General features: G+C 39.9%; 1 protein-coding gene across 1 annotated transcript; it reads left to right on the top strand.

Annotated features, from left to right (window-relative positions):
- On the top strand, positions 1–21,346 carry slc22a7a (solute carrier family 22 member 7a). The gene is made up of 10 exons (XM_075464598.1): positions 1–439; positions 1,244–1,347; positions 11,043–11,197; positions 11,667–11,835; positions 11,928–12,051; positions 17,007–17,116; positions 17,203–17,417; positions 17,524–17,632; positions 17,953–18,159; positions 21,139–21,346. The coding sequence occupies exons 1-10, from the start codon at positions 74–76 to the stop codon at positions 21,266–21,268; spliced, it is 1,689 nt and encodes a 562-aa protein (XP_075320713.1). The 5' UTR covers positions 1–73; the 3' UTR covers positions 21,269–21,346.
- Positions 21,347–21,570: the final 224 nt, after the last annotated feature.

Below are 21,570 nucleotides of genomic sequence, written 5' to 3'. Positions count from 1 at the left end.
GACAGTGCATGAGTTGCCAGTTGAAGACTGTAACCAAGGAGATTCTGATCCCCAGCTCCTCCAGCTTGTCACCATGAGGTTTGAGGAGATCTTGGATGATATTGGTGGCTTTTGTAAATTTCAGTTTCTGCTCCTGACCATCCTGTGCCTGCCCCGCGCCATCCTCCCTCTCCACTTTCTCCTGCACAACTTCATCTCTGCCACCCCTCCTCACCGGTGCTTGCTCAGGATCCCAGAAGAAAGGAATGGAAGTAGTTGGGGTTCTGACTCTGAGGTGCTTGCCCTCAGGATCCCCCGTCAGGATGACGGTTCCTTCAGCTCCTGCAGGGTCTATGATTCCCCGCTTACCAGCAACCTAAGCCAAACAAACAGGACTATAATTTGTCCACATGGCTGGATCTATGACCAATCACAGTTTAGCTCCACAACTTCCTCTGAGGTAAAAAAAATATATATATATATTAAATTAAAGAAATGTTAACATTAAAGAATCTGTTTTCTTTCCTATGGGCTGCCTTTGACCCACATATGACTGCTGAGCATTTCTATGATAGACTGAAGTTTCTGATTAACTTTTGGCATGAAGATATAAAACTGCGTACCAGAAAACACTTGATTTGTTCACCATCTCAGGATTATACACAGTTTGATGTGACAGTTGGATCAGAAGTTTATGATTTAATTACTTGTTACATTTTCCTGTGACGTTCCATATTGCAACTTTGACTTGTGGCAAAAATAAATCGCCAGTCTATCACATGTAGTTGCATGAGGTTTCATTGTGTTTGTCTTCACTCACTGAGTTTCCTTAGACAAGACATATTGAAATTTACTTGACAGAGAGGCTGTTGCCCAAGGATCTACTGATTGTGTAAATTCCAAAGTCCAGCCCAATAGACTAGTTAAGAGACAGTGTAAAAGTAAATCAATTCAAACATTTTAAATTTAAATTCAAATTTAAAATCACAATTAAGACACTTGAAGGCACTTGTAATAATGCACTACATGTGATTCTGGAGAGTTTTCTAACATAGTCTATATTTAAAACTGAATCAAAAGCAGACACCAAATTGAGGCTGACTCTCAGGAAAATTATCCATTGGTCTTTATTCCAAAGTTAATGTTAAAATCCTAATCAATGTTCAATAATTCCAATAATCAATAACAATACAAACCTGAGGGTGAGATTAAAGACAGACCGGTGTTAAACAGAATGTGTTTTCTCCTGTTTGTCTCCTTTCAGTGGGATCTGGTGTGTAATGACAAACATCTAAATCAAGCTCTTGCTACATACTTCTTCCTCGGTGTCACATTTGGAGCCATTCTATTTGGACAGCTGTCAGACAAGTGAGTGCATGGCTTGATATGATTGGTTTAAGAGTAAATTGTCTCCAACGTTGGGTGCGTTCTTATAATTGGCTGAAACAAGGAAGATATCTGATTGGTTGCAGATCATTCCGTGTTAAAAAAAAAGACATTTGTGGGTTGACGCAAGTCATGGGAGTCTCAAAAATCACACACAAATGCAGCGAAGTCCACAGACCAGAAGCCGTTTGTAAATCAAGTCTTATTTGTGTGTGCATCAGAAATATATGTGTGAATCTTTTCCTGCGCATTTGTAAATCGTCCTGTGCGCATGTGAATCGTCCTGTGCATTTGTGAAAATTGAGACTGATTTAGCTCCATACTAATGTCTATGTTTATGCATTTCGCAGACACTTTTATCCAAAGCGACTTACACTCAATGAACCTTAATGAAGACTGAGCTGTGATTAGTTTCAGCATAGTGTTTTACAGTTCATCCATAAAGTCTGTATGAACTTCTTTTTATATGGTCTAATAATCATTGTTTGAGTGTTTGTTTGGTTTGCTGAACACATGCTAAACCACAGGGGCAGTATAAATCACATTGATTAAGCTAAAATTCTCCTTTCAGAATGAGGATGGTTGAATAATTCAGTATTTGTTTTATTAGTTTAACAAGCACAGTTTTCACATTTGCACATGCCTAGTGTATAAGCCATGGATTCTTTTTTTTTTTTTGGGGGGGGGGGACTTATTTCTGTACATGACGGAGTTTGATTGTAAAGGCTTCACTAAAAGAGAAAAAGGGTGGAAACTTCCAGAAATCCATCAACGATTTCTCTGTTTGAAGCACATGCCAGGGTCACTTGATCATTTCTTTTATTTTTGAGGCACAGTAGTATTAAAGAAACAAACATGTTCTGAAGTTCTTTTAAAAGTTTGATTAGAGTACAAAGCTAAAGGTAGTATTCACATGTAACATGATTTTCTGGGTAGAATCTGAGGAGCAGTTTTTTCTCTTGTCATGATGATTTTCTTGGAGCAAAAGTCATCAGTGTGTTTAGATCTTAAAAATTGAACAACTTCAAGATTATCTCTTAGATTTTTCGGATGATTACTTGTGGTATGCAACACAAAATTCCCACCAATAACAACCACACAAGTCTTTCATACTATCAATAGCGTTCTGTAAAATACCACCCCTAAAAATAGCAGGATGGAAATATGACTCTCATATGATTTTCAGAATTAACAAACACCAGTCTCAAGTGTTTCCTTTGATAAGCCTATAATCCGATTAATATGGTAATGTGCAGTACTTACAACCGTGCCACTTTAACAATGGAGTGTTTTTGATAAACCCGAGTCTTTTCACTTTTAAGTTACGTTCAGTCAATAACACAACAACATTTAATCTAAACATTTTTTTTACATAATCGTTTGTTTAATGAAAAGAACATTGCTTGGTTTGTTGGAAATCAAAATTTAGGATTAGAAAACAATCATGGTCAGGGCTAAAATACATTGTGTGCCCTTTATTGATGCCATTTGGTTGGTTGCTTTAGTTACATGTAAACACAACATCATTATGATGAAACTTTGTCACTTCCTGGATGGGTTTAGGCAGTAATATCACTTGGTTAGGATCAGAAATTAAAACTATCTGGTTTGTGTTAAAAAATATCATGGTTCGGACAAAATAATTCCTTTATAATACGCCAAAGTCAAGTTAATAGCAGCCAATTAATACATCACATGCCGTTATTCTTATGACCTCTAGAAGTAGTCCTTTAAGATAGTATCTGAATTCTGCTCCATGTCTTTCTTGTAAATGGTAGTGTGACATATCCCAGTCGCATATGGTTGAATCCAAGTAATTTATCTTTTCATTAGTATATTCACAACTGGATTAAAAAAAAACTTGAAATCTTAAGTTGTGACTCAAAATCTGCCCACTTATTGTGTGTCCTGTCCCAGAATAAGACTTTGTCATCAGGATAACATTTGCATAGTTTTACCTTTGAGTTATATTTATCATTTTAAGATGATAGCGACAATTGCAGGATTGTATAACACCTCCTACCCAATTTCCCACAACCAATCCACCTTGCTGTCCCTGCTGATAGTCAAGTCTGTTGAGGGTACCAGTTAGAATCAGAATGCATATTAATGTGACTCAAAACTGCTCCAACAAGAAGATGCTTGGATGACTGTGTTTGTCTTCCTGTGATGAACACCCTGGACCTGGACCTTTCCAGGGTGTACCCTGCTTCTTGCCCAATCGCAGCTGGGTAAGGCTCCAGTTTCTCTACAATCCTGAATGTGAATAACCTGGTGTAGAATATGGGTGGATAGATGTGTTTGTCTTAATGAAAGATAGTAAGCAACAGTTCAAAGCCTGTTAATTAGCAATGCACCATGTAGATTTTCTACATAAAAAAAGACTAGGTAGTCTAATTAAGAGTTTAATATTTCAAGCAATAAAGTATATATTTTGTTTCTGCAGTGCAGCCTGAAAAGGTGGGGCTGTTCAAAGAGAACTGGCTCCCTTTAGTTAGATTCCGTGGAATCGTTAATCCGCCTGCCAAACGATCCCGTTTATAGGTTCTGCTAACGTCTGACGCATTTGTGCGATAATGTGCATGCTTCGTATTTTGGCTCAGAATGCTTCCAACATGGCGTTGAGGCAGAAGCGCTCCAAAGTTGGGTTATATTTCACCAAAAAGGACAATACTAGGACCAGTTGCAACACGTGCAGAGCTTTGATCACATCAAAGGGGGAAAATACTTCCAACATGCTGAAACATTTGACCACACATCATACAATTACTTTGCACGTATGTAATCCCCTTGTGGCACAGCATCTTCTGTCTCAAAAGTCCCAGGTAACGTAAAATTTCCAGGTCCTGTTGATTGTAACAGGGCTCTCACGTCTCACGCATTGAGCGTGACAGTCACACTTTTCAGTTTTTTGTCACGCACTCCCGCCACACATTGTATTTCTCACGCTGAAAAAAAAGAAGAGGAGGAGAAGAGAGATGTCACTCTTGGCTGCATTCAAAACTTGAGAACCCTGTAACGTAAAACTTCCAGGTACTGTTGATTGCAATGTTAGCGACATACTCTATGAATGATTTCCATCTGATATTAACATTTAGTTGTCGAGGACTGCAAGAGTGAGGCAGGCTCAGAGGCAGGATCAGAGGCAGGCTCCCACATACCCGTAGCTACTCCTTTCATCGAGGCAGGGAAAAGTAAAATGACAGAGGCGAAAATAGATCAAATGTTGGTGCATATTTGAAATTAAAGTGGTACTGCAACCAAAGCCATTTGTACTATATTTGTACTATACATAACTGGATGAGAATCGACAAGAGACCCGATAAGGAACACAATCGATAAGCGATATTGAGATCACAGCATTTTCATATTGTTTTGCATACAGAGCTTTCTTAATATTTTTTATAATCTTTAAATATGATGCACAGCACTTAAAGGAATCCTCAAATTTTGTGTTGTAAAAAAGCTTTGCTTAAATTGTTTAACTATTTGCCCACTCAGTCTTTCACAGATTAACCTTTTGTTTTGTACATTATATGTACAAAACAAAAAAACAACAAGACGATGACGACGTCTATGCGCTACACCGAAGCTTGTAGAGTGTTAATCCAACATGGCAGCGGACACAACGTTACCGTTCGAAGCAGCCTTAGAAAGTGTTTCGGAGTAGATTCACCCTAGGGTCATTTGAACCGTGACATCCAGCCAAGTAGCTCACCCGAAGTTTTTCCGATATTGGCTGAACATCAGCTGAGTTACTGAGTTATCCCGAATAGCTTAGTACAAGCGCTAACGGACCCTGGCAGTATCTAAATTACCACACTAACATCACATGCCATGACACCAAACTTCTACAGTAGTACAAATATGGTCTGTACTCACAAAACGATGCATTTGGAAGCTTGTACATAGTCCAGGAGTTTATTATTATCAACACAAGCCTAATAGCTTCTCTGCTGCTAAAGCTGCGTCGACGTCACTTCCTTGATCTGGGAGCTTCAATATAAGATGAGGGTTTATCTACTAATGTAGACAACAAAGCAAGGCTGCTCAATTTCTCCATTGATAAAATAAATTCACAATTCTACAACATAAAAATTCATAAAAATTCATGTAGAATATAGCATATACTTTGTTGTCTACAGTAGTAGATCAACCCTCATCTTACATTGAAGCTCCCAGATCAAGGAAGTGGCGTCGACGCAGCTTTAGCAGCAGAGAAGCTATTAGGCTTGTGTTGATAATAATAAACTCCTGGACTATGTACAAACTTCCAAATGCATCGTTTTGTGAGTACAGACCATATTTGTACAACTCTAGAAGTTTGGTGTCATGCCATGTGATTTTAATGTGGTAATTTTGGAGATAGTGCCAGGGTCCGTTAGCGCTTGTACTAAGCTATTCGGAATAACTCAGTAACTCGGCTGATGTTCAGCCAATATCGGAAAAACTTGGCTGGATGTCACGTTTCAAATGACCCTAGGGTGAATTTACTCCGAACCATCACTTTAAGTAGCTTAGAGCGCAAGTTTACTTTTATTTTACTTTTTTTTCTTCTTCTTCCTCGTCGAATTTCTGTCGTCATCTGGTATAAGTGATACAATTGGCTATGAATCGCGCGCAAAGCAGCATGGGAAGAACCAGACGCCATTTGATAGACAGTCGTAGCGCCCAATAAACGGCTCTAGGCATTCGTAAACCACGCCTCAAATACGAGAAAATGCACACCTAGTTCCCAGACCACCATCTCATCAAGATTGTGGACGCGTCAGCCAGGCTACCTCTATTGTGGTAAAACACTTAAATGCACAAAGTTGGTTAAATTGTGCATTTTCTGCTTAAGATTTAGATTACACAGAACATGCATTAAAGCAAGAAACTATGAAGAAACAATCAGCGTATTTATAAGAAAAAGAAAATCGAATCAGTTTGACAACCTGTTTTGTCAATTAAACCAAGGAGTAAACTGACAAACAAACTGAGGCCACATAGAGTCATGAGTATATTTTATACAGTCAGATCCACGAGATGTTTCTTTCTTCAGTATTCCATTTAATTGTTTGTGTCATATCAATTTCCCAACTTTTTTCATACATATCATTGACGGTGTAGTGAACTCAAGTGTGGAATTTAATACAAACTTAAAACTTTTGAAGACTCCAACATTCCTGTGGGGGATGTTTCTGTGCTGGGATCAGGTTGGGATTTCTACACCAAGAAAGAGACCAAGATCGTCTAATTTACAACAACCTTTGCCCTACCAAAGAATTTTGGGGGGGTTTCTCTTTCCACAGACCTGCCCCATAAACTTATGAGGATGCATTAATGACTTTGTGCCAACTAAGCTGAAAAAACAAGGGACCCTCTTTGGAGAACATTGGAGAATAACAGTGCTTAATTTGTAAAAAGGTGCCGGGACGCAAAGTACATATGACAGCGCAGGGAAGACGAGACGGGCACAGGTCCCGGAACGCATACAGAAAAGGGTGCTGAAAACAACATACAACTGACAATGCTGTGGGACTTACAAGCCTTAATTTCAAATAATATCCATGGTATAAATGTTATGACACTAATTTACAATTATTTTAGGCTATACCGCACAGCACAGGCTGGCGGGCAACCTGACCTGCTGCTGCCGCGGTACCGGCCTTCTGCCCTGGCTTGGCTAGCTGTCGGTGAAGTTGGCTAGCGGTTGCGGCGCTAGTCTCCTGCTGCAGACGGTTTTGCTCGTCAGCATGACCGCTGCAACTTCCCTTGTCGCCTCTTGTCGTGGCTTTTCTGACTCGTTTTGAAGCGTCATGCAACTCTTCCTTCTTTTTGACATGTTTGCATTGAAAAGGTAAATCTTTGTTCCTCTCTGCACTGAAGGTCTTAACCAGTTCAGTTGATTGAATGAAACAAATCAGCTGTGCTGCTGCAGGGTTGGAACAAAAACCTGCAGCCACACCGCCCTTTCACGGATCAGTTTGAGACCCCTGGGGTAGGAGGTAATGAAAATATATAGAAAATATATATGCCAGAAGTGGAGGCAGGACAAGACACACTAGCAGATTCAGCAGACAAACTCACCTAAACAGTCCTACAATTACTAAAAATGCCAGCAAAAACTAGCTTGGGTGACGCGTCCACATCTCGATGAGATGGTGGTCTGGGAACTAGATGTGCATTTTCTCGTATTTGAGGTGTGGTTTACGAATGCCTAGAGCTGTTTATTGGGCGCTACGAATGTCTATCAAATGGCATCTGGTTCTTCCCATGCATCATAAATTGTATCACTTATACCAGATGACGTATGTTGGTAGCAGAGCAAATACATCCTTCTTGGCAATGAAATCTTTCAACGCCAAACGTTGCTCTTTTTTAAAAGTAAACTTGCGTTCTAAGCTACTTAAAACGCTTTCTAAGGCTGCATCGAACGGTAACGTTGTGTCCGCTGCCATGTTGGATTAACACTCTACAAGCTTCGGTGTAGCGCATAGACGTCGTCATCGTCTTGCTGCCCCCCCCGTTCTGTGATTGGTTCCCTAACTCAGGCAAAAATAAGGGCGGTGGTTTCCAGGCTGCCTTTGCAGTGTGAATGAAATCGCGCGCAAAGCAGCATGGGAATTCCCAGGCTAAGCAAAAACTAACACGTCGTGATGTATGTTTTCTTTACGTAATGTCGGTCAAACCAAACGAGAATTCACAAAGGTTGAGACTGGTTAGTAATTTCAACATTAATTTTAACATACCAGAATCATAAGATTCTGTCTTTTTCCTTCTTTGAAGGTGGTGCCCATATATACAAGGTTAAAGGGACACTATGTAATATATTAAGTCATTTATTAGCTCAAATCAACATATTCATTCATAAATTAGTCCTCATTGGTGTAAAATTATCACAAAATTTTTGGTGTCAAAAATCTCAATTATCCTCCTGAGTGAAGAATAACTTGTCTGTATCTACATAGAGCGGGCAAGCTCTATGGACGCTGCCATGTCCTTCCGGTCTATGAAAAACGACGATGTGCCGAGAGGGACATAAAGCACTTCGAATCGCGTTTTCCTTATTTTGACGTCACGTTTGCACGCAGGTAAAAACAGAGCCAGTCTACAACATTAGACATTCTCTGGTATAAACCAGCCTGAACGGCCTGCACTTTTGTTTGCAATGGAAGACCATAGTTAAGCCACGCCACAGGAGAAGGGATCCTCGTCGCCAAAAAAGCGAAAAAGAGAATTGAAAAGGCAACGTGAGCTTCTTGAATCTTGACACATACCGCCTGCCGTAGTTCAACGCACATTTGAATACGCGAGGTGCTAGAGAGCAAATTCATTCGACTTTGCAAAATAAAATTGCACCACTAGATGGGGGAAGAAATTACATAGTGTCCCTTTAAATAAGGTTTATGTAGACAGTGAGAACGTCTTGTAAATCCTTATATTTTATCTAGTTACGCTACAACGGCATGTTCAAAATGAAATAAATCTCTGAATGAGTCTGGCTTTAACATACGTTATCTGCTGTATGTCATTACTGTGTCATTATAAAAGCCATTACTTGGGTCAGAGCTTTTTAATGATTATGTTTAGATAAATATTTCTACTTCTTCTGAGTATGGTATTCCATTACCACATATTTGTCAAGTGATTTGTGTTTTCATTAGCAACATTTATTCGAAGTCAGCGGCTGCTCTGCTAATAAAACATAGTTTGTATGTGTGTGTGTTTGTGCCCATGTGTCTCTACAATCACCAGCTTAACCCCAAAATGTCAGTTACCCAATAGACCTACGTCAGTGATTCCTAACACAACTTCACATGACCACACACACAGTAACAACTGTGCTCCCTTTTTTCTCATCTTAAACTTGCTGACTCACTGTCTCGTGATGTGGTTGAGGTTTGGATTCATTTTGCCTCGAGAGAGCTTCGTCTGACCTGGTGAAGGTTCACAAACATAACTTCATAATGTCTTCATAATGTCTTACTGTTCCTGGAACCAGTGTAAATAAACACACACAAAAAAAGAAACATTCATTCAATGTGCAAACGATTTAGTTAAGTCGTGAGGCAGTCCATATACTTGATGATCAACAGTGCGAGGCTATATAAATAAGTATAACAGAGCAAGATACTGAAAATTATGAAAATGTCAATGTAGGTAAATAATGTGCTTTTGATCACATCAAAGTATAAAAAATAAAATTTTGTTGCAGACAGTAGAGATCTATAAATAAATCCATCCATCATCTTCCGCTTCTCCGGGGATCGGGTCGCGGGGGCAGCAGCTTGAGCAAAGAGACCCACACGTCCCTGTCCCTGTCCCCGGCCACTTCCTCCAGCTCTTCTGGGGGACCCCGAGGCGTTCCCAGGCCAGCCGAGAGACATAGTCTCTCCAACGTGTCCTGGGTCTTCCCCGGGGCCTCCTCCCAGTGGGACGGGCCCGGAACACCTCACCAGGGAGGCGTCCAGGAGGCATCCTAACCAGATGCCCGAGCCACCTCATCTGACTCCTCTCGATGCGGAGGAGCAGCGGTTCTACTCCGAGCCCCTCCCGGATGACCGAGCTTCTCACCCTTTCTCTAAGGGAGAGCCCAGACACCCTGCGGAGGAAACTAATTTCGGCTGCTTGTATTCGCGATCTCATTCTTTTGGTCACTACCCACAGCTCCTGACCATAGGTGAGGATAGGAACATAGATTTACCGGTAAATTGAGAGCTTTGCCTTCTGGCTCAGCTCCTTCTTCACCACGACGGGCCGGTGCAGAGCCCGCATCACTGCAGACCCCGCACCAATCCGCCTGTCAATCTCCTGCTCCATTCGTCCCTCACTCGTGAACAAGACCCCGAGATACTTGAACTCCTTGGGGAAGGATCTCATTCCCGACCCGGAGAGGGCATTCCACCCTTTTCCGGCTGAGGACCATGGTCTCAGATTTGGAGGTGCTGATTCTCATCCCAGCCGCTTCACACTCGGCTGCGAACCGCTCCAGTGAGAGCTGAAGGTCACGGCCCGACGACGCCAACAGAACCACATCATCCGCAAAGAGCAGAGACCCGATTCTGAGGTCGCCATATAAATTATGAACAGAATCGGTGACAAAGGCAGCCCTGACGGAGTCCAACCCTCACAGGAAACATGTCCAACTTACTGCCGGCAATATAGACCAAACTCTGACACCGGTCATACAGAGACCGAACAGCCCATATCAAGGGGTCCGGCACTCCATACTCCCAGAGCACCCCCTACAAGAGTACCCGAGGGACACGGTCGAAACGCCTTCTCCAAGTCCACAAAACACATGTAGACCGGTTGGGCGAACTTCCATGCACCCTCCAGGATCCTGCTGAGGGTGTAGAAATAAATATATATAAATATATATAAATAAACTGCTGTTATTATTTTCTCTCTCCCAAGTTTCTACCCTCTTGACCACTAATAACTGATGCCACATCAACGACAGTACATGTCCACCACCAAGTGTAACTTTCATTGAAGTTATTACCGAATGCGACTTACTCCATAGCTGTAAAGTGATCGAATTATTTTGTAGCTACAGTGTGGGACCAGGACTATAGCTGGTGACTTCACCAACTTGAAAAATTTGAGCTAGTGCTCAGAAAAAATTGTTCCATCTGAAAATTTAAATCCTGTGATATTAACTATTGTGTCTGTGTCTGTGTGTGATGCAGGTTTGGTCGTAAGTCAATGCTTCTGGTGGCTTTAATTGCCACCACCATGCTGGGAGCCATTTCAGCCTTCTCCACCTCCTACGTCATGTTTGCTGTCTCCAGAGCGCTCTGTGGCATGGCACTCAGTGGGCTGTCCATCATCAGTGTGGTCCTTGGTAAAACTCGATGGCACACTTATAACATATAGAAATTTTTTTTAAGGAAATTCACATTTGCATGCTTATTCAGTGCTATCAGTATATACGAAATATGACATTCTTATTTATTCATTTAATTTTTCTTAAGTTTATAGCATGGATTTGAGAAAAGCACAGTTTGCTTTAAAATGTCTTTAACATTTGGCTTTGAATAGACAGTTAACAGCTGAAAAAATAAAAGCCTGACCTCTAACCTCTAACCCCCTGGCTGAGAATCAAAGTGTGTTGGTTACATGGGGAGGTTGAGGGGTTATTTCATGTGGAGAAGAAACTCTGATCACATTGTTAAGTTATTGATTATTCTTATGATAATGTTTTATGACCACTGATTTATCTTAGATGACACTGACCTTCTCTCTAAAAGTAATACAAGTTTTTTGAGTACTCCATTGTAATTTGTTACATGTTGACCTTAAATCCTGCTCAGGTATTGAGTGGACAGATGTAAAGCACCGAACATTCACTGGTACTATTATAAGTTTGTCATGGAGCGTAGGGAACATGCTTCTCGCCCTGCTTGCCTACTTCATACAAGACTGGAGGCATCTGACGCTGGCAGTGACAGCGCCCTGCATTGTTGTCATTATCTCCTGGTGGTAAGGTGGATGTTTGTTGGAGTTTCAGCCCCTCACAACAATAATAGATTGATGTTTTTCTGTGTTTATAAAAGCCACTTCCTTTTCTTCAGGTGGCTGCCTGAATCAGCACGATGGTTGTTGGCTAATGGCAGAACAGAGGAAGCTAAGAAGTATCTGGTTCAATGTGCTAAAATAAATGGAAAGAATGAAAACACATCCAAACTGGACACTGAGGTACAGCTTACGGACTATCATTTAACTTCTACTGAAGGGTAACTTCTAATAAAATAAATGGCTTCAATGAGTGCAACAGCAAAATCTTTGTTTTTCTTTGTCCTTTTTTTCAACCCAGTCTCACAGAAAAACGTGTAATACCTACGTTGGTCCACAAGGGAAAACGTGGAATTGTCACAATTTGGCCCCCAAAATTGTGACAATTCCAGGTTTTATTTGGCCTATTCATTTACATTGCTTCGCAACCAGGTCACGTGACTATCAAGTTTCCCTCGGCTAAAACAGGAAAATGGCCGACTGTCCCCGTACTTTTTGTTTAAAAAAATAAATATTTAATAAATATAATATAATAAATATAATAAATATTTATTTTTTGGTGTTTTTTTTTTTTTAGATATAGCCACACTATATCTGCGTGGCGCATGCGCCAGTGGCTGAGGCACAGCAACCCGATCAGGACAATGCAGAAAGGAATTTAGGCTGACGTGAAGGAACAACAATTTATCAAATCAAATCAAATCAAATTTATTTATATAGCACATTTCATGTACAAACAATTCAAAGTGCTTTACATAAAATAAAAGCATTGCAGCAGGGACTGGAAAAAGCATTACATAAAAGAATATCAAGAGAAACCAATAAAATAATTTAAATGAATTTAAAAACAAGCAACAGCCTAGATAAGTTAAAAGATATCGTGCAGATTTCATGCATAGACACATGAGAACAAAAATGTTTTTAACCTGGATTTAAAAATGTCTAATTTAATTGTGTGTAGTACAAATGACACAACAGAACTTCTGTTGTGTATGCATTCTAATATGCTTTACTCTGTTCATTTTACATTTTTTGGAATATGTATTCACAACAAGCAAAAGATAATTTTTTGATCATAAATAATAATATAAGTATATCTATGCACCCTATTTGACTGTTATCAGTCTATTCAATAGACGTTATCAGCACACATCAGTCCTGCTGCGTTTTTTAAAATTTTTTTATCAGGTTGCCACATCTTGTCTTTTATGCTTAGCTTGCCTGGTCGCTATTGTAGCAGTGTGGTTGTTGACCCAATAGACGCGGACTGGTCACGTAATGCGTAATAAACGCAGGTACTAGCGAACCTGGCAACCACTCCAAGCTGGTTAAAGAGCTACTTACCAAAAAACATGACTCCTATTCATGTATGTATGTATGCCGACATAAACAAACATATGTCTATTTGGTTATATTTGTATCTGATTTGATGGAAGAAGTTGGGCTGATTAATATAGTTATGAAAGAGTAGTAGTATTATACTAGTGAATATAGAGGACAGATAACATACACACACACATTTGTCTGTCTTTACAGAAGATGTATGGGGCCCATTGTCACCCACCTATCAGTCAAATAAAGTCTACAGTAGCCCAAATCCAAAATTATGAACATGATTAGGAAAATCATCAATACCTTGAAGGTTCTTGCTGACCAAAAATTTTAAAAAAATCCCAAAAATCCAAAAAAATCCCCAAAAATTACCTTGATTTCATCCAGGCTGGACAATCAAATGGTCTTAGAAACTACACCTGAAAGAGGCTGACGACAAACAGAGGTGAAAATTCAACTTTGTTGTAGGACAAAATGAAAGACATTTTTGAAAAGACCTTGACCTGGTGAGTAACATATGTCAGTGTGAAGATTATAAATCAGTCCTGCCTTGAAATATTGACCTCTGAACGTTGACCTCAGTGCAATTTAGAAGGCTTGTTAATCATTAACAGAAGAGGCTACAGATATGGAATGAACTGTTATAGAGAGCTCTTGACTTCAGCTATGTGACTATACCCATATGGATATGACCACCAAGTGGGGGCGCTATCAAATATGGTAAAAAATCATTTTCACCAATTTCACAATTGCATATTTAAAATCTGATGACATAAATGTGTTTTCCACCCCTTTAAATCTCTCCTTGTACTCTCAATTTAGTATTTACTACTCGAAATAATAAGAAATACGCCCGTTTTTAAAATAAACTACAATTCCCAGTGATGTGCTATGTATCTGATCCAAATTAGCGCCATATTTGTAGTTCTTCCCAGTTTGCAAAGTAGGGTTTTAAAAACATATATATATTGAACATATCAAATATCTAGTGCAGCCGAATTAGTAATTATACTTCATCTATATGATTGAGGTTTGGAAAAAGTCAAGATGTTGGTATATGTTAGATATTCTTACTGTTATTGTCGAAATGTGGTTTTGGGTTAGCAGCGTCTTCCGTTTTGCAAAGTGGGGTTGGAAAAACATACATCTACTAAATATATCAAATATCAAGTACAGCCGAATTAGTAATTACACTTGATATCGATGATCAATACAAAAAAAAATTAAATAAATTTACTTCAGATACTTTTAGAGCCGCACCATGTAATATCATACAAAATCAACACGGTACTCGTAGTACTTCCGGTTTGCAAGGGTTATTTATAGTCGCATAAAGACAGATTATATATGCGTATAATATATTTATGATGAATATATTATGAGAGATACACGTTTGGTCAATAAAGTTGAAAAACAAAAAAAAAGCCCATGCCTGATAACAGGCCTTCTCTCTCTACTAGCTCACTGAAATAATGGCCCACTGATAGAAATGGTTGATAATGTTTTATCAACCATTTCTATGATAAGGTCACTATTGTTATGTGGCTATATCTTTATATATATACACATTTTTTATTTTTATTTTTTAACAGAAATTACGGGGAATGTCGGCGCAGGTCGGTGACGTTGAGATAGCAGCGTCCATAGCAACCACCTTAACAAAGGTAGAAAACGTGACATTCTTACGTTTTTCAAGGAGATGCCAAAATCTTCGGCGAAACTAATAAACGAAAGATCGTCTACGTTCTCTGAACGAAGATTCTGAAAATATGATGCATAGTTCTCGCTAGAAATGCCATCGAAATGCATACAAATGCAGATGCTTTCTTAAAATATTATGTTTTTCACAGAAAAAAGGTTGACATTCGGCCATTTTCCTTTTTTAGCTGAGGGAAACTTGATAGTCAACTGACCTGGTTGCGAAGCAATGTAAATGAATAGGCCGAATAAAACGTGGAATTGTCACAATTTTGGGGGCCAAATTGTGACAATTCCACGTTTTCCCTTGTGGACCAACGTAGGTATTACACGTTTTTCTGTGAGACTGGGTTGTTTTTTTTATAACACTCCCCGAAGAAATTTGGACTGTTAATTTCAACTGGTTCTGTTTTATATATCTGTCCATCATTTCTAAAACCATAGATAACGCTAAATTTTTATTGTATGTGTTTTCAATTAAAGGCATAATTAAAACAAGAAAGAACTAGAAGTTTTGAAAAACTGTGAAGGAAGGCATGTCACAGTTGTTGTGCCAATGTAATCAGTAGAAATAAACTGTATATGATAAAACAACAGGAAAAAAATAAACATGTATAACATGACACATATTTTCAGTCTGAAGCTTTCTTCACCTCTTATATTCAGGTCATAATTTTTTTAAGGGATAATCAGAGACTGGAGAAATCAAAACAGAAGCCAGGAAGACAAATTCCCCAGATCGTATCTATGCCCTCTGTTCAACTGGTGGAACTTCTCTAAATGTTGAAGGATGTCAGTGTTGAGAGGAAGAGCTAGTTGGATACTTCCTAATCATTGTTGTAAAAATGATTAGGAAGTATCCAAGAGCTCACATTGATATCTAATAAAATGATGATGAATGATGATGAATCAATAAGTATGGGACACCATCCGACAAATAAGGGAATTAATAACTAGTCTCAGATATTTCTGGTCTGTATGTGTCAATCTTGGACAAAAAAAATGACAATGTCCTATAACTTTTTCTATTTCTGCTCAATCTAATGATTGCTTACTTTTTTACTTCATTTTCACCCTGAAATGGTTCTGGTTAGGAGTTAAAAGTATTTTTTTATATTTTATGGCAACCCTTATATGACAACCCTTATCGAACCAGTGATAAATCCCACTGAGAGAAGATATTTATGCAACAGTGTCCAGGTATAACAGCAGCAGTGTTCAACAGGGATGGCTGCAGCTCAGGAGGAAGCGCAGTCACCTGCCAATCAGAAGGTCGCTGGTTTGACTCCAGGCTTCTCTCCAGGCCACATGTCAAAGTGTCCTTGGGCAAGACACTGGACCCAAAATTGCCTACCAATGTGTCCATCAACATGAGAACAAAAAACAATTCTATAGTGTGCTGTATGGGTGAGCCTTTAGCCTCAGTTTTTAACAGACTGGGTACCCCTTTACTGTCACTTTTCGATATACAGGGAACTGCTCTACAGCTGAATGTTGCTAGTTAATCTTCTGCAGTGGTAATAGTAACATGTGACTGGAAAACCTAATTCTGTAGTACTGGCTTACAATCTTCGCCAACTTTTTAAACATTGCCATGGCTACATGGTCCTCGCTTGGGAAACCTTGCATGTCCAAAAGTGACACCTCAGGGGAACCCTCTGTATTCAGAACCCATGCAGTGGGCTCCTGACCGAGCAGCAGTATGTGACGAGCAGCTTGTGTGAAGGATTTGGTACTTAACAAAAAGAGAGAGAAAACAGAAGGCTCTGCGAGTTCTGTTCTGTGGTTCTTAGTGATGAAACTTAGTGATGTCAGGCAACAGGAAGGGGACATAGATGAGTTGTTGAGAGCTGTTGTTGAGTAAGTAAGTCCAGTTTAACTCTTACAAATTCGCAGACTGAAATGTGGAGTCCCAAATGACCATTAAAAGATACACACTTTAAGGGATGAAGTAGCCTTTGTACATCTCTGTACTGAAATGTCTTGTCAATTATCAGCATACCTATATCATGGTATAGGTATGCTGATAATTAACAATACCTAATTGTTCGTGTAGCTTTGCTTCAAATGTGATGTCTTCTCACAGTAGGATCATGTGGTTATTTCAGGTGCTGGAGAAGGTAACAGTGTCTGAAGTTGCTGGAAAGAACCACACCTACTTGGATCTGCTGAAAACCCCTCAGCTGAGGAAGATCACGCTCTGCTCTGGGTTGTTCTGGTACCTGATCACCTTTTGGGAAGTACTGTCCTCTGAGCAGGTTTACAGGCTGATATGTTTTCATCCTGACTGTGTTGTATCACCAGGTTTGCTGTTTCCTTCCTATACTACGGGATTAGTTTCAAAATCTCTGGTTTTGGTGTCAGCATCTACCTTACTCAGTTCATCTATGCTGCCATCGAAGTTCCAGCCAAAATTCTCACCTTCTTTGTCCTGGACTGGATAGGCCGGCGGAATGGCCAGGCATGGTTTCTTATCACAACGGGAGCTCTGATTGGAATAAACACTGCCATAAATTTAGGTTCTATTGGTTCTTTGACATGTATGCATACATAAACATACATAACAAATCTCTGTGTATACAGATTGACATTTCTAAGCTCTTATTTGTTCTGTTTCTCTTGCAGAGTACTTTGTGCTTCGTACATGCATAGCTGTGGTAGCAAAGGGCTTCTCTGAGGCAGCATTCACCACTGCCTTCCTCTACTCAGCTGAACTCTACCCAACAGTCCTAAGGTAAACTTCCATAGTGTTTTGGAGACTACAAGAATCAGTTTAAAGCCCTTTAGGCTAATGCTGTTTAAACAATTTTTTTTTTTACTAAAAAACTCCAAAAACAAAACAGATAGAGTGATGTATGTCAAGAGGCTGAAGGGCAAGTCAAGTCAAGTCAAGTTAATGGGAGCACATATTGGTGATGTGTTCCGTCCAGTGACATGTACACTCTAATAGAAAAAATCAGCGAGTCATCTCTGTCATTGTAGCCAAGTTACTCTACATGTACTGTGTTGTGATGCAACATTCCAATTGGAACCCTTTGTTGTGTTGTTGAACAGGCAGTGTGGTATAGGCTACACATCGTGTCTCTGTCGAATCGGAAGTTCCCTGGCTCCAATGATTATGCTGCTCGAGGATGTTTGGCTTCTTCTGCCCCCTATAATCTTTGCTGGGACTGGGATTATTAGCGGCTGTTTGGTCTTCCTACTCCCAGAGACACTCAACAGTTGTCTGCCTGAAAACATCTCTGATGTTGAAGAGGGAAGGTACAGATAACAAAGCAGCACAGCCATTCAGAGATCTTCTGTTCTGCTATTATATCATTATAGACATATAACCCAGCCCGTGTGAGATTGCGCTTCTCTACACCCGAGAACTCTGCGTTGTGTTAAAGGTTGTTGTTGTTTGGGTGCAAAGTGAGGCATGAGTCACACACATGGTGGTCAGGAACGTGGCTCAGACCTCTCCGTTTATTCAGAATTAGTCCAGGCAGCTCCACCTTACAAACCATACACGAACACTCCGTCAAGATTACTCATATACAATTAAAAATAAAGTCAAACACTGCACCTTCACAGCTACTAAGCAAGGTTCCAGACTCGAAACAAAAGATAAAAACGGAAAAGAAAGGATCCACCAAACATGGAGAAGGTTACGGAACTTTTACTCGGCCATTTTCATTTTAAAGTTCTTCCAGACAGCTGAGTCGACAGAACCAAAGTCATCTGTAAACACTGCCAAGTTGAATTGTCTTATCACCGTAGTAGTTCCAGTTTAAAATATCACTTAAAGGCAAAACACACAACTGATAGCAGCAAGTCATTCAAGGAAACAGACAGTGGAGCGAGGCTTCTACATAAAACTGCTGATGTAAAAAGTGTGTTTGCACAACAAATGTTATGGCACTTTCATTTATATGGCAGCACATTTAGAATAAAACTAAATGCTAAAAGCTATACACTACTTTTGAATTCATTTTTGGATTTTGCGTAGAAATGCGATTAATCGTGATTAATCGGGGAAATCATGTGATTAATTAGATTAAAAATTTTAATCGTTGCCCAGCCCTAATCTTAAAGGGGAACTCCGGGGCATTTGAAGCGCGTTTCCATTGCTAGAGGTTGTCAAATACTGATAGTAGGACACAGACAGGTGCAAATCTGCGCTCCCTGTGTGGAGATCGCGCTGTTCGCACAGCGTGTCATGCGAGGCTAATACGTGGTGGCTAAGGGGCAACTGCTAACCCTTCCACGTAAAACAACAACTTGCACACAGCAGAAACGTCGCACCACTTTATAAACCATCCGACAATAAAGTCACAAGCCTTACCATCAAAACCAAATGCATGGTTCTCACATTACTGGCATGGGGACGTTACAAAACAACTTTATAAACAGCATGTAACTCACCGGCTGGTTGTAGGCTCGCGCATGTGAAAGCAACAATAACAATATTACTGGGCATGTATTGTTGTAATGTTTTAAATACTTGAACGCAGTTTTTCTAGAGAAAATAATTGTTTTGTATATGGGATTATCGTCCATCGACTCTTTTGGGCTTTCACATGCTCGAGCGTACAACTAACCGGTGAGTTACATGCTGTTTATAAAGTTGTTTTGTAACGTCCCCATGCCAGTAATGTGAGAACCATGCATTTGGTTTTGATGGTAAGGCTTGTGACTTTATTGTCGGATGGTTTATAAAGTGGTGTGACGTTTCTGCTGTGTGCAAGTTGTTGTTTTACATGGAAGGGTTAGCAGTTGCCCCTTAGCCACCACGTATTAGCCTCGCATGACACGCTGTGCGAACAGCGCGATCTCCACACAGGGAGCGCAGATTTGCACCTCTCTGTGTCCTACTATCAGTATTTGACAACCTCTAGCAATGGAAACGCGCTTCAAATGCCCCGGAGTTCCCCTTTAATAAACGTCTAATTCACAACAAACATAACAAGTGTTTATGGTCAAGATATTTGACAATGATGTGGAGGGAATGATCTGTAGTGCTTAACTTACAAACCATAAATGAACATTGATCAAAATAGCACCCAGCGCAGTAAAAAAAGACTGTAAAAAAAAACAGTAAAAAAAGAATACGGTGTCTGGGACAAACTACCAACTTCGCCTCGAACCAGAGAGCATATACAGCACGAGGGCGCCACCTGCTGATATATTTAGGCAACTGCCTTACAGACACATAATAAAGCACAAATCTATTCTGACCAATAACCATGACAATGATGACTATAGGCCGGCGCACACCTTTACGATGTCATCGTTGCATCGTTTGTCGGGTGATCGGCATAACAATTCGGACCGTATATGACACGCTCGCACGTCCACCGCACACACTTGCGAACCTACGATATTTTTGACCGAATGTTATCACATGACCGAAATGGGAAGCCACAAATCACGTGACTTTCAAACTGAAAATGTCGTAGTCGTCCAACGTGACTAAGTGCGCTATTCCCATTGGCTGTTTAAATAATCCTGTGTGATGACATCGGAACAGAGACCGCACACACATATGATTGTATTCGGCACAAGGAAAATCCGTACGGAAATATCAAACATGTTTGATTTGATCCAATGAAACGACAAACGACTAAATCGTTTGTCGGCTGCTACCGCACACCTTTACGATTCGCATGCGAAGTCATCGGGCCGACAAAATCGTACACGAATCGTAAAGGTGTGCGCCAGCCTTTAAGTATACAGATTCCGGAGCAGTCCAGGAGTTTTGAATTTGCTTCCAGATCTTTCAGTCCTTCAATCTATGTGTTGGGTGTAGATTATAACCCTGTTCAGAGATTTGATCAAATGCAGATAAAGATGACCTAATGCAACAATTATGAATCTGCACACAGGAACCTAAGAAGGACTACCTTATTGCTGATAAGAGTTGTGTTGCATTAGTTTAATGTCCGTAGAATGGGTCGAACAAGAAACACGCAAGTTATTTGGACTTGGGAGTGATCACGTCAGAATCCAAGGTGGTTAGCATCAGTGGTAACTCAGACTCATTGTTTATATTTTTAACCCAAGCAGGTTTATAGTTCAGAGCTGATGTCCAATTACACTTGTCAATAACTTTATGTTAATCAATACCAACAAATCAATCAGAATCAAGAGATATCATGTGTCACTGCAATAAAGTGTTCATAGGTTTAGCTAACTCTAGTAGAGTGTGTTCATTTGCAGGGGGAAAATAACTGTTCCCTGCTTTTCTTGCTTTCTGTTCAGACACAGGCAGAGGGATGTAGATGGAGAAACACGGATTGAACTGAAGCAAATAAAGTGCAAAGATACAGCAGCATCACAGGAGAACTGTTCTGCTGACCTAATGGCACTGGAGAAGAGAAATTCTACCTGATGGTCCTGGATATTCAAAATGAGTCTTATCCCCTTACAATGAGTTGTAAGGGGAGTCTCCAAACTGCAGTGAATGGATCAGTGTTTTTTTTTAAATTTTATTTACATAACATTTTATTTGAGGATGTCATTTTGGTGTTTTAAATTTGACAGAATACTACGTTTACAACTGCAGCTAGTTGCTGCTCATACGAAACTGTAAAGGTTTAGTACTTTTAAAACAATTGTTATGAAAAACCTGTTTGTAACTACTTACTCATTTACATCAGTAGTGATGCCAATGGTGCTATCTTCTATTCCTCC

Source organism: Odontesthes bonariensis, chromosome 4 (genome assembly GCF_027942865.1).
Source record: "Odontesthes bonariensis isolate fOdoBon6 chromosome 4, fOdoBon6.hap1, whole genome shotgun sequence".
Lineage (NCBI taxonomy): Eukaryota > Metazoa > Chordata > Actinopteri > Atheriniformes > Atherinopsidae > Odontesthes > Odontesthes bonariensis.
This window is presented reverse-complemented; position numbering and strand designations above follow the sequence as displayed.

What these genes read in the sequence shown, in the direction of transcription:
- slc22a7a (XM_075464598.1), top strand. Translation starts at nt 74, where the DNA reads ATGAGGTTTGAGGAGATCTTGGATGATATTGGTGGCTTTTGTAAATTT. An exon ending in GCTCCACAACTTCCTCTGAG is followed by an intron (nt 440 to 1,243) that starts GTAAAAAAAATA and finishes GTCTCCTTTCAG; the next exon opens with TGGGATCTGGTGTGTAATGA. An exon ending in CATCCAAACTGGACACTGAG is followed by an intron (nt 12,052 to 17,006) that starts GTACAGCTTACG and finishes TGGTTATTTCAG; the next exon opens with GTGCTGGAGAAGGTAACAGT.